The sequence below is a fragment of the Taudactylus pleione genome, unplaced genomic scaffold (genome assembly GCF_031769625.1).
Source record: "Taudactylus pleione unplaced genomic scaffold, aTauple2 ptg000500l, whole genome shotgun sequence".
In the NCBI taxonomy this organism is placed as follows: Eukaryota; Metazoa; Chordata; class Amphibia; order Anura; family Myobatrachidae; genus Taudactylus; species Taudactylus pleione.
The window spans coordinates 1,523,329-1,543,725 of NW_028284902.1; the positions used below are offsets into that span (position 1 = coordinate 1,523,329).

Below are 20,397 nucleotides of genomic sequence, written 5' to 3' on the forward strand. Positions count from 1 at the left end.
CCAATTCCCTAGAAGCGGCTGGGAATTAGTGAAGTGGTTAAGCACCAGCTTCCAATAAGGACCTTCGGTAATGGGAGAGGCCTAAAGTCTCTTGGGGCACGGACACAACATCGCATGAAGTTCCATGTAAGGTGTGTCTGCTAGCAATCAAAGCAGACTGATACTCACTGGTGATTGTGGCTTCAGTGGTTCCTGCTGGGAGGCGTGGCAAATGTTCTTTAGGCACTCCCCCCACCCGTTCATACTTAATGATGTAGCCTGTAATGCGGGAGCGGGGAGGCTGCCAGGAGAAGAGGAGGGAGTTGGGGGTGCTGGTCACAAAACGCAGATTGGAAGGGCTGTCCACAGCTGGAAAGAAGAAGAGGTTGGTAATTAGGAGAATAAATATATCTATTATCCCACTTAAAGCATTTCCGCCTTTATGTAGAGATCAGTAGAACCCCCTGCTAGGAATGAGAAGTTTACCTGTGGATGCATCAACAACAACAGGAGAGCTGCGGGTGTTTCCATTCAAAGTATACAGAGAGATTTTGTAATCGGTTCCGGGCTGCAGACCTGGAAACACAATAGAGATTATCATCAGCCAAGGACATTCCTAGAGACTCTGCAGTACATCTGTTAATCCAACAAGAGCGATTGTGAATGTATAGAAGGGTCAGCTAAGCCTGCAAATCCTACCGGTGACTGTGAAAGTCCTCACATCAGGTTTAATCACTCTTTGGATGGGAAGCTGCCCCCCACTGGGAAGAGCCTCAATCTGGAAGCCAGTGATTGTTTCTGTTTTTGTGCGCCAGGTAAGAGTTACGGTGGTCTCGGTGACATCTGTAACACGTGGACGGCGAGGGGGGCTAACATCTAGGAGCAGATAGAAGAGGCTAGTTAGACAAGCATGGATCCATATACAAAGTACAGAGATATAATCTGACCTAGTTTGGAAAGAAAAAAAAAAATAATAATTTCAGGACCACAAAGCCACCCACCAGCACTCTGCTGGCACTCCTCCCCCCTCCAAAAAAACAAAACCAACCACTTAGAAGCACTTTACATATAGATCCATTTGAAGGCTCTTCCAGTCCCACCAATGGCCGCCATACCATGCAATGCTTTGATACCAGTTATTATAAATGAACACACATTGTATCTGTTACTTACTTTCACTGGTAGATACAAGGCCTTGCAGTGGTGGACTCATTAAGCCATCCTTTATAGCATATACAGTCACTTCGTACTTGGTGGCAACCTGGAAAAGGAAGCGGCAAATACTGGATTGTAAATATCGATATGTGATTGACTTGGATAAAAATTTACCCAAAAACCCCACGTCTACTTTCAGTTTAGATTGTGCAGGTGGTGAGTATAGTGGCTCTTTGAGGGGTAAATAACATGGCATCAGAGCCAAGAGCCCATTTGTGGGTATGCACCACCTGGACACATGAAGAATAGAGCTTGGCTACATATCGGACCACTTCCCAGCCCCCCCCCCTCCTGATAGCAAACTGAACAATGAAAAGCAAAACAGGTTCTCTATAAAACTATCTGTACACCGTGTTAGAGTAATACACTTGCATTTTATCATAACAAAACTTTCCATGACCAACTGGTACTCACCATCAGGCCAGTCATGGTAGTGACTGTCGTACCAGGTGGTAGATCAATCTCTTTCATGGGCCCAGTTTTCTCCTTGGGGTTCACACGCACGCGGTAACCAGTGACTTGCACGATAGGTGCGTGCCAGCTTAGTGTAAAGCCACTGGGAGAGATTTGTGTGAACTGTAGATTTGTTGGAGCAGGAATCGCTGCAAGGTGTAAAATCAGCCATTAATATAGATCAAAGAAAAAAAAAAAAGGACCAGGGACCAAATAGAGTGCAACATTGTGTGTGGTTAAAGCACCAAGATTGATGAAGAAAATCTGTAGCAATGCAAAACCAGATTGGTTATGCTTTGTGAAAGAAATTGCCACTTTATCTTAGTCAGTGGCAAATCTCTGAAATCTCGAGGACTGTGCAAATCTTGCACTGTATTTAGCATACATTCGGCCATATTTAAATAGAGAATATGTGAATATGCATTATATAAAAGACAGTGGTTCCCAAACTTTTTTGAATCACGGCGCCCTAGAGTATCAGCATTGTTTTCACGGCACCCCTAAGCAAAAAGTTTCTGATTGAGAAATTCAGAAAAAAAAAAATTTAGTAGAGTAGTAAAGTGAAATAAATTGTGCTGACCTGCAGGGCCGTAGCTAGGGTAGTGCAGCCAGTGCCATCGCACAGGGCGCCACAGGTAAGGGGGCGCTGTTTGGGCCTGTCAAATTTCTGTTTATTATCATTCTCACTTGTAGCTTCCTCTTATTTCATCCCCAGTATCTCCTGGCCTCCCCTATCTCTTCCCTGGCCCTTCCCCATGAGGCCATTCCCCTTTTTTGGGTGTATTATGTCCCTTTGAAAAATGAGGGGGCGCCAATGCTCTTTCTGGCACAGGGCACCAAAAAGTCTAGTTACTGCTCTGCTGACCTGTCATCCTTAGGTTCAGTTATATGGTGGTGGACAGGTTTGCACTTCTGTGTCCACATATTTACATTACATCATACTTGCCAACTATCTGGCTGCCCCTTCCTGGAGGGAGCAGCCAGATCGGCTTGACTGGGGGGCGTGGCCAGCAAACGTGGGCGGGGCCATCCAGACGCATCATTTTGGCCCCGCCACACACTGCCGATATTACAGGCAATGTGAAGCAGGGGGCGGGGCCAAAATGACACGATTTGGCGTGAATCACGTCACAGGCCCCCCTGCTGCCAGGGATTTTCTTGTAATAGTGGTGGGGGGCAGCAGAGGTTGGCAGCTACTGGGAGACTTGGCTGCCTTCCCAGGAGGTCGGGAGCGGCACCCGATTTTCGGGAGGCTCCTGATCAAAATCGGGAGGGTAGGCAAGTATGCATTACATTCACCATAAATAATTTGATTTGGTGCTGGACCACCAACCTGAGGCCCCCCTGCAAGTGTCCAGAGGCACCCCGGGGTGCCACGGCGCACAGTTTGGGAACCACTGATCTAAGACAATGCATAAAATAGCATGCAATGCAATAACACATGGAACAGACAGATCCTTAATAAAAAAAAGGTTGAAGAAAACCTTCAACATTTCAGTGATATGAAAATATAAAAACAAGGACTATCAGCAGAGAACAAAAAAAAAAAAAAAAAAAACACACCACATTTTTATATTATATATTTTCATAAACAAAAAAGTGAATAGAAGAGAAAAAAGTGAATGTGCAAATAGGTAAAAGGACAGTTGGACACCACTAGTGAAATAAGATTAATAAACAACTCACAAATGATTACAAAAAGGGGCTGAAAAAAATAGAACGGACACAGATCATGCCATGCGCCCCAGATACCTGTACTGTGGACTCCAATCAGGGGCTTGCTCTCCATGTCATCGTGCAATGCCACGATGCTCACAGTGTACTCTGTGCCCGGCCTGAGGCCATGCAATTCTGCAGTGTCATCATCTCCCTCCGGGGCAGGAAACAATTCTCTGATTCCATCCTCGGGGCTGGAGTAGGTCACTCTGTAACCAGTAACCTGCCCCTCTGGGATTTCCCAAGCCAGTCTAATTGAATCAACACCCACTTCTGGGAAGGTCAGTCCTTTGGGTCGGTCAATGTCTATTAGGCAAATTAACCATGAAAGCAGTTATAAGCAGAGACAAGCAGCAGCGAGAGGGGGAGAGCGGGGAGATTTAACACTTTCACAAGCCGCATTTAAAGCAAATTTGGCAAAACATTTAACCCATCCAGATCCTGACTACACCGCACAAGACTCAGGTCAGTGTTCCATACATTTTGCTGCAAAGCAAAATGGTCAGGAAAGGGAGGTGTTAAAATAACCTTATCATTCAGGTGCCCGAAAAGCAATCTAGAGTGGTTTCAATCAAATAAACCAGGAGGTTAGAAAATAGCGACTAATATATAAAAACTATATATTTGTTGCAAGCTCAAGAAGAACGCGTATAGTTGAACATTCCAGCTGTTGCTCTAAACCAGCGTTTCCCAAATTAGGTCCTCAGACCCCCTCTAACAGTTCCAGTTTCAAGGATGTTCTTGCACGAGCACAGGTGATGTAAATAGTAAATCAGTTATATTTATTTAAACACCTGTGTCAAGCATGGACATTTTTAAAACCAAAACTGTTATACCCCATTGACCTTTGAGCGTATTTGGTGTCCCTAGATGAACTTCCGGTATACCTCTGTTCTACCTGCGAATACTATTAGTGAGTCCCCCCCACCGCTGGGGCTCTAACAACGCCCACTAGCTATTCTGACTCTCGCTTTATTGTGCACCTTAGTGGCTGACCCCAGAATATCTCGGGTCAGCACTGTTCATCACCAAGCACCGGAAACTCCAGATCTCCCCCGGTGATCGGGAGGTGAATGGGGGTCCTTTCAGGAGGCTTTAATGTCACAGCTGTCACCTGGAGACTGGCAGGGAGAGATTACAGCCTACCCGTATGAAGCGGGGATAGGGTCAAAACCGGAATGGGCCAGACCATACGGGGAGGCTATAATCTCTCCCTCCCCAGTGACAGCTGTCACAGACACAGCTTCCAAATACCAATCACCGTGTTGGAAACAAGTCTCGGGTCGGAAGACCCAGGTAGCCAGTTTCCACTGAGTTTGACCAGGGTTTACACACTAAAAAGCCTGCTCGATACCCGGGATTTTTTCCTAGGAGGCTTTTCCACTAAGCCACTACCCAGATTGACACGGCAATAACCCAGGTATTTTGGCCAGTGGAAAAGGGGTATTAGTGTTTTTTTTTTTGCTCTGTCTTTTTCTGTATGTATTTTACCATCATGTTGTGCCAACGAAAAAGCAAAATAAAAGGTTTAGTCTATTAAAAAAAAACAAAAAAAAAAAACACACAGGACGGTCAGGGGGCCCTGAGGACCGTTTGTGAAACATTGCTCCAAACTGGAGGAATATCTTTGGTTCAGCAACAGTTGGCTTGTTAAACATGCAAATACTTGATTAAACCCAGTACAGTAAACTCTGCACTCATCGCAGGAACCCAATAAACATTACTATCAAATAATTAATTTACTGCAGCATCAATATTGAAAGCAATTAGTGGCCATACTCAATGAAGCACAGAGAAAAATTAGTTTGTAAAAAGCAACAGCTACTACAATCCAGAGCATGGGCTACCGTATTATATTTGAAGATTAGCATGTAGTGAAAATTTAGAAGGCAGCTCGATCTATTGAGACTTGCACAATCGGTTTTGCCATGTAACCATAAGCATTAGGGAGGGCACGGTTTAATCGTTTAAGGCAAACTACAAAATGTATACCAGAAGACTGGAGAGATGCCTCTGAGGGAGGAGGGGGTGATATTTCAGAAGTGAATTGCACACATCTCAGATACTGTTCTTTAGGAGGATAGATTCAGTATAAGAAGGCTGGTCTATAATGCTCAGTTACCCTGTTAAGCAAATTTCATTTAATCCATCCGATTTGTGGTACCTGGATATAGAAACCTTATTCTAGTTGACAACTAAAAATAAAAACAGACAGTCCCAGCAGGGGGTAACTTACTGGTGACGGCAGTTTCCACTAGTGGTGCGCTCTCTCCATTTACACCCTGTGCATAGACGCTCACCACATACTCAACGGTTGGTTGAAGTCCCACAATAGTCATCTCCGTTTGGTCTGTGAAAGAACAGGGAAAGTCGATATTAGGCGCTCGTTCCGCACGTTGAATTTCTTGGGTTCAAAAGATTATGCGCCCTTACAAATGGCCAAATAGACTAAAATATAAACAGTTTACCATTACCAGATCTTCTCCCACGGTGCAGGGCATCGGTGACAGGCCCTCCTGCTGAGGCACGGTTGCCACAAAAGACATGGGAAGCCTGTCTCTCACTGACCAAGTTAAGTGGTCCTCCTTTCCTTTAAATTTTAAACTCCCTATTGGCACTTCACCCCAGTAGGGAATCTTACTGAAATCCTGTAACCAAGGGCTAAGCTTAAGATAGTACAGGGAGCTGTGGAAGTTTCATGCATGATCAAGAGGATTTGTGTAGGGTTGTAAATTTTACTCAAACAGTTTACAAGTAGAGTAGTATGTACACCGCCTCCCCCCCCCCCCCCCGGCCCCCCCCCCAAAAAAAAAAATTACCTGAAGGTACAACATGGGTAACAGTTTCTCCATAACCATTTTTAGGCACACTGGTGATCCTATAACCAGTGACAGTGCCTGGAGATGGAGTCCACTGGACGTGAATGCTTTGATCTTGCACTTCAATCACTTTCATCTCAATAGGCTGGTTTACTCCTATTGAAAAAGTGTAACCACATTTAGGACATTATACCCAGATTCTAGGTCTGCAAGGTACATGCATGACGATATCTACCTGTGGAATAAGTGATCGTGACCGGTTTGCTGGAGGCAGGACTATCTCCTCGGCCAGTGACAGCGTAGACAGTGATGGTGTAGTTTATGCCTGGTTTCAGATCTTTGATGGTTGCAGTGTTGACACTCCCGGCCACTCTAAACTCTTCAACTGGACCGTTGCCTTCTGCGTATAGATAGAGAGAAAAAAAACAGAAGCTTCAGATATACACACGCATTCTGGTTGTATAAAATGACATGTGTTGGGCAAGTCGTTTCAGCATTGATGAAAGTATCAGGCACCATTATTGATTGAGTTTGAGGTTTCACAATTATCGTAAACATCTCAACAAGCAGAGCCATGTTTTTGTTTATACAGTAATTTATAGGTACAAATGTACTTTATTGTGGCACATCGGGTAGATATTAAAAATGGTAGAGCTAGAAGGTATCAAAGGAGGAAGGGACAGTGATATACCTAGGATGGGGCTGAATATATTTTGGACGTGAAGCCACTTTGGGAAGTTTATTGTTTTATTCATAAATATCACCAGTTACTAATTTACAATTTTCACAGTATTCTAAATTTCTTATAATATTTTGAAATCCCTTCATTTGTATTTTGTATGTAGTTTGTGTTGGAAATGTGTTTGCAGGAGCTCATACTGCAGAGTTATGTAGACACACACACACACCAGATGATGACTCAACAAACAGCCCAGTTATTTAACCAGTGGTGTTTGTTTATTGAAAAATGACAGGTTCAGCCGTTCTCACTGTTAAGTGTACACTGCTAATGAGTGAAGAGGGGGTTCTATACAGCTCACCAGCCAGTGAGTGTATGCTACTTGCAGGTAGTGGAGCAGGGATTCTTCGTAGGAGACTTCTGTCTCTCACCATATCACTTTTACACAGTATTAAGATAGGTGCACTGCACATCAGGTTGGAGGACAGGACTCCCTACAGACTCTGGGTCCTAGTGCCCAGCATGCACAGTAAAGAGTGCAACGCTTTCTAATATTTTGATAATTAAGATACGTTTGTCCATTTTTATGGAGCCAAAAAGGGACAAAATTATAGACATGAACACTGATCTAGTTAACATTGATTGAATGTACAATTGTCTAGAAACATTAAATGCACCAGGGATCAAGGAACTATCCCTGATGAATTTGCTGGATACCAAAACGCATCAGTGGTAGGATCTGTCTTCAGAGTTGGACGTTCACCTGGAGCTCACATCCAGAACCTAGTGAAGTGCTGACTTTCTACTTTCTAGCCGTTGTCTAGTGTGTCCACTAGATAAAAAATAATTCTTTAAATGCTTATGTACGAAGATTTGTAATCTGTAATTTAAACATTATATTTTAAAGTTGTTACAGTATGCACCCAAAAAGTCACAAGAGGCCCAAGGCCTGTTAAATATCAGTAACATCAAATGAGGGGAGAAGGACTAACCTCCATGCCCCCTCCCAGGCCTAAGTGACAGGAGGAGAACCATAATATTAATACGAGGTTAGCTTAATATTTAAAGTGTGTATGAGGTTTTACATCAATTGAGACACTACACGATAAAGCACCTTCCTGTGAGGTTGGTCAGTGGTCATTTTACAGTTCAGACTGGTTTGGGTTTTGCAGGAAAAAATGCTGATACATAATTGGTTAACTCATTCACAATTTACAGCGCATTGAGAGTGTGTTATTGATTTAACTCTCCTGTTAGCGTACCTGTCTCGGAAGAAGTGATTCTGTAGTAGCGCACATTAACTGCCGGTGCATCCCAGGTAATGGTGATAATATTTGGGGAGGGAGATGATGCATGTAGATCAGTTGGGACATCAGACACTAAAATTAAAAAAAATATATTCATATTAGGATATGGCGTAAGATCGGAAAGTGGAGAAACCATGCAGGACCAGAATAAGCCATGCATACCTGTAGCTTGTTGTCCTACAAGCGGTAAGCTCTCCTGAGGACCACTGACCGCAATGATGCTCACAACATACTCTGAGCCAGGGACAAGGTTAGTTAGGGTGATAGAGTTCCGTGAAGGGGGGAGTCTTTCCTCTCTGGGGCGCCCAGATCCGCTCTCCAGCTGGTAGCGGACCTTATACCCAGTGATGGTTGCTCGGGGCGCAATCCAGTGTACAGTGAAGGAGGTTGTTGTGATTTCAGAAAAGTCAATTCCAGATGGGGAGTCCAAGTCTATTTTAAGAGTACAGAAATCCTTGTGTTACTAGGTTTTATTAGAATAAACAGTATCCATTAAAGCAAAGCCCCAGTGGAGACCGAAGAAAATATTTTTGTAAGTGCTTCTGATAATTTAATGCAGCAAGTCACATCCAACCATTAATGGTGATAATAGCCTAACCCAGTGATTCTTCATCTCAACCCTCAAGATTTCCCAACAGGCCATGTTTTGTGGATTTCTGTCTGAGGAAGCGGGTGGGAGAATTACCGACCCAGCAAAATAGATTAAGGGGTCTATGTACTAAGCCTTGGAGAGAGACAAAGTAGATGGAGATAAAGTACCAACCAATCAGCCCGTTACTTTACAGGCTGAGTTTAAAAAAAATAAATATATATATATATATATAACAGTTAGGAACTGATTGGTAGGCACTTTGGACCTCATTCAGAGTTGGTCGAAGCGGCCGCACGGTCGTACGGGAAAAGGGGCCGGATATGCAAATGATTCCCTCGCAAGTTGCGTCCCTAAGTTCGGATCGGTAGCTGGCCGACCAAGGGGTCGCATTGCACGTCATCTCCGGGCATATAAGGATTAATCGAGAACCATCAGAACTGGTTGTAGAGCTTAAGGTTGACCATACCCTCTCTTAAGCTCTACGATCATGTCAGTGTAAAAACCTCCCATGTCACATGTGCCATGACGCTACTTTGTTAATTATGCACTCCCATAAAACATATGCACTCCCATAAAACGCCGTTCGCATAATTAGGCACGCCTGTGTTCGGAACTCCACTCCCTTTTCAAGCACCTTCCCCTGTTACCACCCACAAACGCCTCAATCTGTCACTCAAACTACCGACCTGGCTGTGTTCAAGGAGAGAGAAATTTCTGATCGTAGCGACTAGTTTGCGCACGCGCATTGCGAACTTTACGCATGCGAAGTATAGCGAACATCGGTGGCGTACGACCGCGCGGCCGCTTCGACCGACTCTGAATGAGGTCCTTTATCTCTGGCCATGGCTTAGTACATCCTACCTCTCTCATCTGTGCATAATTAAAGAAATCCACAAAACAGGACCTGTTGGGGACTGGAGTAGAGAGCCCCTGGCCTAACTGGTCTTCATCAACCCACGCCAACCAGATAACTATGGTACTCACTTTTTTTCCGCTCCCCTCCAGCATTCTGTATGGACCCCTGAGCCTGTATTGCACAAGTTCCTTAAGACCAACAGTTTGTTGCAAATTTTCTGCAACATCTGTTTATTATTCCGTTAATATTCAGACCTATACTTTGCCCTCTCCTATTTAACAAAGGAGTCTGACTTTGAGCAGAGAGAGACCTTTATAGAGGCATATTAATGGCTGGGGAAGCTATGTGCAGCATCCACCCTACCCTTTGCCCGCTGCTCATCTTCCATATGATATTTTTGGAAGAGGGTGCATGCGCAGGAGATGGAAAAGACTCACACAGTGCCATAGTCTTTAATATCATCACCTTACATGGAAGATGGTGACATGAGCAAAATGAGAAGGGGGGTGCACACCCTGCACTCATTATAGATATAGGTCCGTAAATCTTTACTGACTTTATACAACCTACAGTATAAGTAATTTTTATTCTTGTGCATCTGGAGAGAAGAAGAAAAAAAAGAAGAAAAAAAAGAAGAAAAAAAAGAAGAAAAAAAAGAAGAAAAAAAAGAAGAAAAAAAAGAAGAAAAAAAAGAAGAAAAAAAAGAAGAAAAAAAAGAAGAAAAAAAAGAAGAAAAAAAAGAAGAAAAAAAAGAAGAAAAAAAAGAAGAAAAAAAAGAAGAAAAAAAAGAAGAAAAAAAAGAAGAAAAAAAAGAAGAAAAAAAAGAAGAAAAAAAAGAAGAAAAAAAAGAAGAAAAAAAAGAAGAAAAAAAAGAAGAAAAAAAAGAAGAAAAAAAAGAAGAAAAAAAAGAAGAAAAAAAAGAAGAAAAAAAAAAAAAAGAAGAAAAAGAAGAAAAAGAAGAAAAAAAGAAAAAGAAGAAAAAGAAGAAAAAAAGAAAAAGAAGAAAAAGAAGAAAAAAAGAAAAAGAAGAAGAAAAAGAAGATTGTTTTTAAATTCAGACTAACGCCTCATTTTAGGAGGTCTTTTATGTAATACACTGGAAGGTTTGCCCAGTATTCAAAGTAAAGATTAACAGAAAACCAAGACAATGTAGATTGGGGCTTAAGATCAACAGGCTTGTGGTTGAAATGCAGGAATCTACAGCTCCCGGGAATGAAACACCCCCGACGAGGAGCCAACATCCGTTACTTTGTGCTGGCACGAGGCTGACTGGACAACCAGCTCAGTGCAGATTACAGACAGCTGCTACCGCATCAAAGCCAATTGTAGGCATGTGGGCACAGATTAACCCTGGATGCAACATTTTAAAACCAGAAAAAGATTTGCACATTCCACCGATAGTTGCAGTCTTACTAAACCATCCATTTTTAGAATTCACTTCCCACTGTAAAATCTAGTATGGAATTGCTTTTAGCTTACGAGTGGGACAAGGGGGCGAGATGTATTAAGCGCTGAAGCGGTATCAACGCACATTATGTGCGATGATACGGCTTCTCCTCGTTGTACGATCGGGGGGGTTGCGCGGTAAGTGACAGGGGTGCATCATTATCGGTGCTGCTATCTACAAGATAACCAGGGCATGTATGAACGGTCAGTTCTCCTGACTGTTCCGCCCGCTGTAGCTGTTGCCATCGACAGCTGCAGCCTGTCAATGCCCTATCCCCCACAGCAGGGACAGCGCTATCCCTGTTGCGGTGGCTGCTGGCTCCAGGGCTGCACGCGGGATCTCACACATGCTCAGTGGAGCCGGTTGGGACTGAGACACAGCATGAGATCTCCTGTGAGACCATCAGCAATCTGAGCTACCCTGAGGTTCTCATGAATTTTTGGTGCTTCCTGGAGGTTATTAGACATGTAATTATATATTGTACCATTGGATCGTGCAGGGTGTACACTGAGATTATATAGCATTGCCACATTTGCTTGGTCATCCAGGGGTACCTAGCTATATAGCATTGCCACATTTGCTTGGTCATCCAGGGGTACCTAGCTATATAGCATTGCCACATTTGCTTGGTCATCCAGGGGTACCTAGCTATATAGCATTGCCACATTTGCTTGGTCATCCAGGGGTACCTAGCTTAAGTCAGTTATTTTAGAAAAAAAAAAAAAAAAAATACAAAAACACAACATTCTACACATTGGCCCTGCCACAAAACATTATAGCAATGTATTCAGCATGTTGTTTAGAGACAGGAATGCTTCAAGTACCAATAGCAAGAGGATGAGAATACTCACCAGTCCTTTGTACATCGGTAAGTTCAGTGCTTTCCCTTTCCTCATAAACGGAGTAAACATTAACCCGATACTCAGTAAATGGCAAAAGATCTACAAAGGGAAACAATAGATATCCATGAATGTATCTCAACACTTATATTACACAGCACGTTGTAGATCATATGTTGTCATTCACATCAATCCTTGCCCAGTGGGGTCTACAGTCTAAGGGGTCCATTCAAATTAGTCGCAAAATTACTCGGCTAGATGCCACACTTACAGTAGCTCCAGACTTGGGGATTTTTGATAAAGTGTGCGGGTCCAGGCAAGAACGTAGAAACGCCCTTGCAGGAGAACTCTCACCCTTCGCGGGTAATTGAATCGACCCATAAGGCAGGATTTCCTAAACTCTCTCCTCAATGCAACCAAACAGTCCATGTTTAAAAGGCTATCCATGAATTAGCACAGGTGACTATTAGTACCTCAGTCAGTTTGATTTAACCATCTGGGATTAAGCATGGATATTCTTAAAACATGGACTGTTGGGGTTCCTTGAGGGCAGAGCTTGTGAAGGAGACTGCTTTTGCAAGCTGCACATTCTCTGAGAATTTGACCTCAAAACAAAGCGACACTAATCTGAAGTTCAATACATGCCGGGCCTTGCAATTAATATTGCTTTATATTTTTAAGTCAAAGCTACCGCTTTGAAAATGTAACCCCTAATTTCTCCACCATTCAGAAACTAGGGTTAATTTAGACTGTAGTCCAGTGGCGGAAATCCCGGAGACAATGGAGTCATTTGCCGCCGGGCTCCAGCCCTTAAGGGGGCACCTGGCTCCATTGTCCCCCGGGCCGTTCCGGTCACTGTCATGGAGATTGAGTGCCGCTGATCAGCACTCCACCTCCAGCGGCGTCAATACGGAGGGTGCAGTCGCACCCCCTATTTGCCGGGCGCCCGCTGAGTGTATTACCAGCGGGCGCCCGGCTCCTTCGTTCCCCCCTGCGGTAGCCGGAGGAACGGAGCTCAGTGTGAGCTCCGCTTCCGGGTCCTGCAATGCACTAAGGGAGTGACGTCATGACGTCACTCCCATAGTTCTGAGGAGCGGGCGCCGGGGACAGAAGGCAGCAGGACTGGAGTGAGGTTTCAGGTAAGTATTTTTTTTATTTTTTATTTTTTGTATGTGTGTGCGCTTGCAGGGGGGCTCACTACAGGCGGCATTATTGGTGGCTCACTACAGGGGGCATTGTTGGGGGCTCACTACAGGGGGCATTGTTGGGGGCTCACTACAGGGGGCATTGTTGGGGGCATGATACACGGGGCATTGCTGGGGGCTTACTACAGGGGGCTTTCTACAGGGAGGCATTACTGGGGGCACTACAGGGAGTTTACTACTGGGGGTTTACTACTGGGAGCACTACAGGGGCCCTTAGTACTGGAGCACTGCAAAGGGGGACCACTACTGGAGGTACTGCATAGGGGGACCATTACTGGGGGGCACTGCACAGGGGGACCACTACTGGGGGAGCTGCATAGGGGGGCGGCAGCTGGGGCTGGCATAGGTGCTGGTACATTTTAATTTGGGGGGGCACCAACATTTATCTTGCCTCCGGGCACCTGGGATGAAGTTACGCCACTGCTGTAGTCAGTTATCCCAGTGGGAAGAAACGTGAGAACTCCAAAGATAGTGCCCTGGTCAGAACAGCCCCATTGCCACAGCATAGAGTGAGTGGTGGTTTCCAGATAAGCAATAGGGTAGAAATGAGCACAAAAGGCGTATGAGGCAATTCAGCAGTTTCTCCCATTTCTACTCGTCAACCTCATATTGAAAGAGCAGAAATTGCCACCAGGGAAAATTAAAAAGTAAGCTAAAAAGGTATTCAAATATACAGAATTTAAACTTGCTAAAGGAAGGTTAATGAGACACGGCTTATAGGATATTAAAAAAGTAGTGAAAAAGGTCTCCGTAATGATCTAAACAAGCCATCATGCACTTGTGTCCCCAGTAATTTTCATTTCCACCCCAGTTACACCGTCTTACTTGTTAGGACAACCATGTTGTCTGTTGGCGAGATGGTTAGTTCAGTAACATCATCTGGTTTCTTCACTGGGAAATAGCGCACAAGGAAGCTGGACAGTTCCATAGAGGTAGGGGGAGCCCAAGTGATCCGCATGCTGTCCGAGCGAACATTGGTGAAACGCAAGTTTGTTGGAGGTGGAACAGCTAAATGGGTCACATCAAAATAGAACATTACATTAGTTTAATATCCCACACCGTATCACATTTCAATACATGCATAGACATATACAAATTCTATTATGGTATTATGGAAACTGCTGTTGAAAAGTGTAAACCTCTGCTATATGAAGCTATCTTGGTCGAATTTGTTAGGGTTAATCTTAAACCATGCCTTGAATCAGGGCGGCTGAGCAGGAGCCTTTAGGACCTGCTTTTTTGTAGAGAAGAGCGTTTCGATATTGGCTCGGATCTTCCTGTCAAGTTCGGATCTTTCACAGACAAAAGGTGACATTTTGTCTGTAAAAAGTTTTGCCTTGTTCCGAGATCTGAACCAAAACCTGCTCATCTCTATTTTTTTGGGAACATATGATCTATGAATTTACTGAATGCTTTAAATTATTATTTAGCCACTCTTTCACATTCTACAGAAAGCTATAGAAAGAAAAAAAAAAAAAATAAGTGGACAAGGATTTAGTTTAGAAATAGAAGCCCTAATTCAGATGTGGACGCAAACCCAATGGCTTAGGGGTCGGGGAGGCGCGGCCTGCGTTCCCCCGAAAACGGGTGGTGTCGGCCTCGTTTTCTGGGAGGCCAGTGTCTGCATCTGTTGATGTATATTTACTGGCCTCACAAGCGAGCAGGAGATGGCCCTTCTGCGCAAGCTTAGGATTACTCAGATGGCCGATTGTTGCGATGTTGTATCTGAGATGCTGCCTGGAGGCGCCTTTTTCCTTCAGACGCATTAGTATATATTTGCGCGCAGTTGCGGTGTGCATATGCGTACAACTGTAAAATCAGGCCCATAATCCTTTATGCTTTGGGCTCCAGGTATTTAGACATCTGACTTTCCTAATTTGAACTTGAGAAATGGGACAGGAAGACCTCATTATGGGGCTCACATGATTAACGGAGACTTAAGGATTAAGTGTCAGGGAAACCTGCAATATGCAAAGCTGTCTGAACATGGAGATATGGGATCAATTAAGAATCATGATTTCTTAAAAATAATAAAAAAAAAAGTTTGTGAAAAGTTTTGCTGCAACTGGATGTTAACTAGTTATGTGCTTGGTTGTACAATTCCAAATCCTTGCTAGGTTAAGTCCTGTTTCTCAGATCTGAGCAGTCCATACATTTCCATATAAAAACATCAAATGCACACTTCAAAAAGACTGTACATTCAACATTCCCAAATAGGATTTTATCTAGTATAGTTTGCATTTAAGAGTAAAAAAAATAAAAAAAAAAGTAATAAAAAAAATATGTATTTTTTTGCAGTTAAACACTTTATACGTGTAGACAGATATCCATCCAATATCTACCCTGCAGCTAGCATTATTCCAAAGTAGCATGCACTGCAAGTCACCAGCAGGAATAAAAAACACTTGTGTAAGCGCTACAACAGTTTTTAAATTTTAGATATTTTTTATTGTTAAATTGCTGCAAGTCTAAAACCTGTACAGCACAAAGTATTCGTTCCAAAACAATATATAAGCATTCTGAAATGTGCTTGCCACCCCAATCAGGGGACAATGGCATAATAAAACAGCTTATGCAGCCATATTTTAAGAGCTTCTTTGGATACACCATGCTCTGCAGAAGAATCGGTTTCACTATAGCACAGCAGAGCCCTGTGATAAGGACTGAGCCGGAAATTCTGAGCTTAACCTGCTGGTGAGCACCTACAGCGCAGTCCCACCTCTATGAAGTGGCAAAGATTGTACAATCACCCGTCTGTTGAACGATTGTGGTCGGCGCACTCTCTCCGCCATTAATGAGTGTTATCACGCTGATCTCATAGTCAATGCCGGGCTCCAGTCCTGAGACCCTGTAATACCCCTGTGAGGGGTGCACAAACTCCTCGTAGACGGGGACAGACTCTCCTGCAGCAACCACCGTGATTCGGTAGCCGATAATAGTGGAGGAATTAAGGGGCGTCCACCTCAGATCAATGCTCGAGTCGGTTACGTCGACAAACTTTAGGTCAGTGAGCTGGGGGATCTCTGGCAGGGCGACGCATGGAAGCAAAAAAAAAAGAATGTGGAGCAGGGGGGAGGAAGCAAAGCATGTCAATTAAGTTTTGCAAAAAAACAGGTAATTACTAGAAAGCAACACACCAAATTAAAAAGCATTTGATACTCAATGTGTGTCTGATTGAATTAACACAACAGTGGAATTGATGATTTACTGCATAAAGATTGGCAAAGCCTGCTGAGATAGTGAACAGCTACCACCAATCTGCGTGGTTAGCAATTGGTTTTGCAGAATTCATTATCAATGGACATCTTGCTGCAATCCGTAGACAGTTTGGCAGGACAGAAGGCTTCAAACTCTAGTTTAAAGTGTAACCTCCCCCCTACACATAGTGAAGTCAGCCATTCCAAAGGGAATGCAGAACGTCGACGGTGAAAAGGGGGAACGTTTCGATCCCAGCATGACGACATGATAGAAAGGCGACGTAAAAAAATCAGAACTGCGGCAGTTTTAGGACTTTAACACATGATACATGTTTAATGTTCCAAAGCCAACAGCTATGATGCTTCAAATCACTTTACTGCTATGTCAGCATACCGGGGTCGACATGCCACTGTCCGCCTTCTCAAGGTGGACATTCTGAAAGTCGATAAGCTAACGTCATCCCTTCTGAAGGGCTAAACCAATATTCAGCCTGTAAAAAAAAACTACACGCTTATAAATATTTGTGCAGTTCACCAATATTTGTTCCTTCACCGCAAGTAGGTGGGTACGTATTTTATCAATTAACCAAAAATGGTAAAAAATATTGCAACTGTGTACCTCTTTAATGGAAAAACCAAATCAAGCTATGGAATAGTGATGAGCATTACCCATAGCTACTACAATACGTCTGTGCATCAACCTTATTATACATGAAAGTATCAGTAGGAACTGTACCAGGACTTGCAGGTCAAAGGCAGACAGTCGTAATATGCTGTAGCCCAGAGGTAGGCATTGTGTGGACCTCCAGCCAATATGGAACTACACATTCCAGCATGCCCCATTACAGTTTTGCCATCATTGCATGCTAAAAATGTGGTGGGGAAGGCTGGGATGTATAGTTCCACCGCAGCTACAGGGCCAGACATGGCCTACCCCTGCTGTAGCAGAAGTTCAGGATATCCTTTTAGTGTTAGAATGTCGTCCATGTACAAACATCCAGTTTGTTGAAGAAAAAAAAAGAAAAAAAAAAAAAAAGAATTTACATTTTTGCGGACTTTGTGTGTCATTTGCAGGTAGAGTTGTATTGTACATATCAGGACTGATACCTGGTTATCCACTTTATTTTAACATCCATGACTGCCAAAAGCGGTTCTGTGTCTGCCAAGCAAGTTGCGTAAACAACTATGATTGCAGCAGATGAGGGATTATTTCTTTAATACGCAAGAGCGGTTACAAAAATGTCCAGACACACGTTGGCACATTTCAGTTTGGAGAAGTGCGGCAGCAAGGATTAGTACAGTACAAATTTACAAACCTGCCCCTTTCCATCTAGAAGACACAGGGCCCCCCTACAGTTCAGGAGAACCCTCAACCTGTCTCCCAGCACTGTAATGTTTCTAATCCCCTACACTGACAACTGTCTGGTGGGCACATAGCTGTGAAATCAAACCAATCAGTGCCTTGTTAGGAATTGACACATACAAGTAGGTCCAGGGCTAGATAAGCCAATCTAGCACTTGCAGGGTGATTTCCCCTTACAAGGCTCGTCTACTTAGATTAGAAACACCTCTTTTAAAACACATGGGGACAGATTGTGAGATAAACTTTACTGGTGACCAATACATGGCAACTTCATAACATGGAGGATTAACAAGAAGATTGTAGAAGAGTAGTACACCATCACAGCAAGAGACTACACCGTGGCACATTAAGATACAGCGCCATCTTCTGGCTCTCCAGTTTAGTTTCTCAAGTAATGCTTAGCCTGTAGCTATTGTACTACCAAGATTTTTGTCATGTAGAACCCACCTTTCATAGCAAGTAGGATTTCTATAGACTGAGGAACGGTCTTTGAATATGTATTCTACAAAACTTGCTCACAGGAGTAAAGAGAAGTCACCCCTCTACAAAGGTTATTAAGCCTAGAAAAGTTCTAGTTGGAAACTGAAGCTTATACCTTTAGTCATTTTATATACCTACACCTCCCAATACCTTGGCACCTACACCCGCTCTCCTACTGATTGTCACATCCACAATTGCCACGTCCAGAAATACCCAGAATCACATTCTTGAGCCAAAAGGCATGTTTTTTTGTTTGTAGGTCTGCTGAATAAGGAAGGCTTATTTTCAGGGGAGTTAGAGAACTTTTCTACGGTGTCGGTCTATTTTTGGAATGTCTTTCCAAGGTGTTCATGGTCATGTGCATAGATACAACACATTTTAAAGCAAACAATGACAAAGCACTAAGCAAAAAAGGATGAAGTGAAAAGGCAGGCATAAGAAAAAGTTAGTTAATATCTGCAGTAACAGGCTTAAGACCAGGAGGAGTTTCACATTAGGCGTTGCAGTAAACTGACCCATCAATACCAAGGACTATTTCCTAAGTAATTATAGATAAAAAAAATAATAAATTCACAGGGCAGTGCATCATTACCTTGAGTGATTATTTTGGACAGGGGTGCACTCTCGTCATCTCCTTTAACGGCATACACGCTGATATTATATTCCACACCAGGACTCAGACTCTCAAAAATGAAGGAAGTCTGACTTGCATCAACATCTTCCTCGGTGGGGTATCCAAGCAGCCTGTCTGTGGGCATGGAGGTTATTCTGTACCCTGTAACACCTGGAAAGAAAATAGAGTACACATTATATATCAGGTTTTCCAAGTATTTATAGAAACAGAACTTCTGACAACTCTGCAAGTGCAACTTGTCTTAGTAACAATGATCAGCCCTGCCCACCAAACTCATCACCAGCCAATATCTCCATTACTATACTATAGGTCCCACCCAAACAAGAGTCACATGACGCCATTCAGTTTTAGCTTTAATACTTTTAAAAAAGAATACACGATCACAGTGGCTGATGCCGAGATGCACTCGAAGTGGCTGTAGTTGTGGGCAGCCGTGAAAGCCAGATTCACTACCTTTTGTTAAGGTTAGTAGGTGTTTAACTTATGGGTGAAGCGGAAACCAGTGCTGCCCTTTGTCTCGCCAATTCAAGGTTGCATAAAATTGGAGTTTTTTTTTTTTAAATCAAAAACTGATTTGAGTTAAATAAATTTTTGAAAAAACTCCTATTTATTTTTTTTAAATAAACATTTAAAAATGTAAAACGTTTACTTAAAAAAAAAAAAAAAAAAACTGATTTAAAATCAGATAAATCAGGTTTTTTTTTTTTTTTTAAATTAGTTTTATGCAACCCTGCGAGTTGCCATGTGTGGCTGTGAACATAGTGTTCACTACGAGGCTGATTTTGAGTTGCCTGCATCTAAGACAGGAGTGCAATTGCTCAAACTAAACCCATTACCTGGAGATGTACTTCGGTCCCAAAAGATTTTCAGAATGACAGTATCTGGGCTTTTAACCAAGCGCAGGTTGGTTGGAGGGGAGAGCACTGTAACACATTAAAGAGACAGTTAAAACCCAATGCAAACCAACATGAATCATGAAAATAAATCACCAGAAGCACAGTGTTACCTGGAACCAATAGAATACTTTGGCTTACACATCAATACTTTAGCTTCTCGGCCAGAACCAATTTCCGGATGTAATTTCTGGCAATAAACTATGAGGACCAGAGATGATCCTGGTCATGGGTTCCTGCATTTTCTATCAGACACACAAAGCACTTTACAGATGGCTACGCTCCTGGACTTTAAAATCGGCACAGAGTTCCGGGCATGACTGCTGCACCAGCACATGACTGCTACATGGGGCTGATCACAGTTGGTCCCCTCACTCTCCATTGGAGGTACGATGCACTACAGACATTGAAGCTCCAGGTCTCAATCCCTGGCACGGAGATCCGTTAACGCAAGTGCTCACATCTCTTCTCAACTCAATATCACAGGAGGCTTTAACTCCAGCTTTAGGAGTAAGTTCTAGTGAGTGTCATCAGGCTTCATTATGATCGGACCAATATTTGGACTGTTAAGTATTCCAACATTACCCACATCTCCAATTTCAATTTCCTGTATGGTAGGTAGTAGTACCTACTATGGGAACTGCTATTTTGCATAATTAATAATGGGATTGGTAAGGTAAGCAAACACATGCCTTTATGGATTACCAGCACAGAGACGCAGTA

The 20,397-nt window shown here is 43.2% G+C and overlaps 1 protein-coding gene across 5 annotated transcripts in view; it reads right to left on the reverse strand.

Moving 5' to 3' along the window:
• FN1 (fibronectin 1) overlaps positions 1-20,397 on the reverse strand; it is a 64,529-nt gene that overhangs the window by 9,514 nt on the left and 34,618 nt on the right. For 2 of the 5 annotated variants that reach the window (XM_088449922.1, XM_088449921.1), the window contains exons 23-38: positions 19,618-19,704; positions 18,740-18,931; positions 15,858-16,130; positions 13,933-14,115; positions 11,915-12,004; positions 8,331-8,600; positions 8,124-8,240; positions 6,418-6,582; positions 6,183-6,338; positions 5,600-5,713; positions 3,400-3,669; positions 1,609-1,796; positions 1,153-1,240; positions 679-855; positions 466-555; positions 169-348 (exon numbers count right to left, since the gene is read on the reverse strand). In XM_088449922.1, coding sequence (XP_088306048.1) covers positions 169-348; positions 466-555; positions 679-855; positions 1,153-1,240; positions 1,609-1,796; positions 3,400-3,669; positions 5,600-5,713; positions 6,183-6,338; positions 6,418-6,582; positions 8,124-8,240; positions 8,331-8,600; positions 11,915-12,004; positions 13,933-14,115; positions 15,858-16,130; positions 18,740-18,931; positions 19,618-19,704 — 2,640 coding nt within the window. The remainder of the gene's footprint in view (positions 1-168; positions 349-465; positions 556-678; positions 856-1,152; positions 1,241-1,608; positions 1,797-3,399; positions 3,670-5,599; positions 5,714-6,182; positions 6,339-6,417; positions 6,583-8,123; positions 8,241-8,330; positions 8,601-11,914; positions 12,005-13,932; positions 14,116-15,857; positions 16,131-18,739; positions 18,932-19,617; positions 19,705-20,397) is intronic. The other 3 variants (XM_088449924.1, XM_088449923.1, XM_088449925.1) reach the window with 3 other exon arrangements.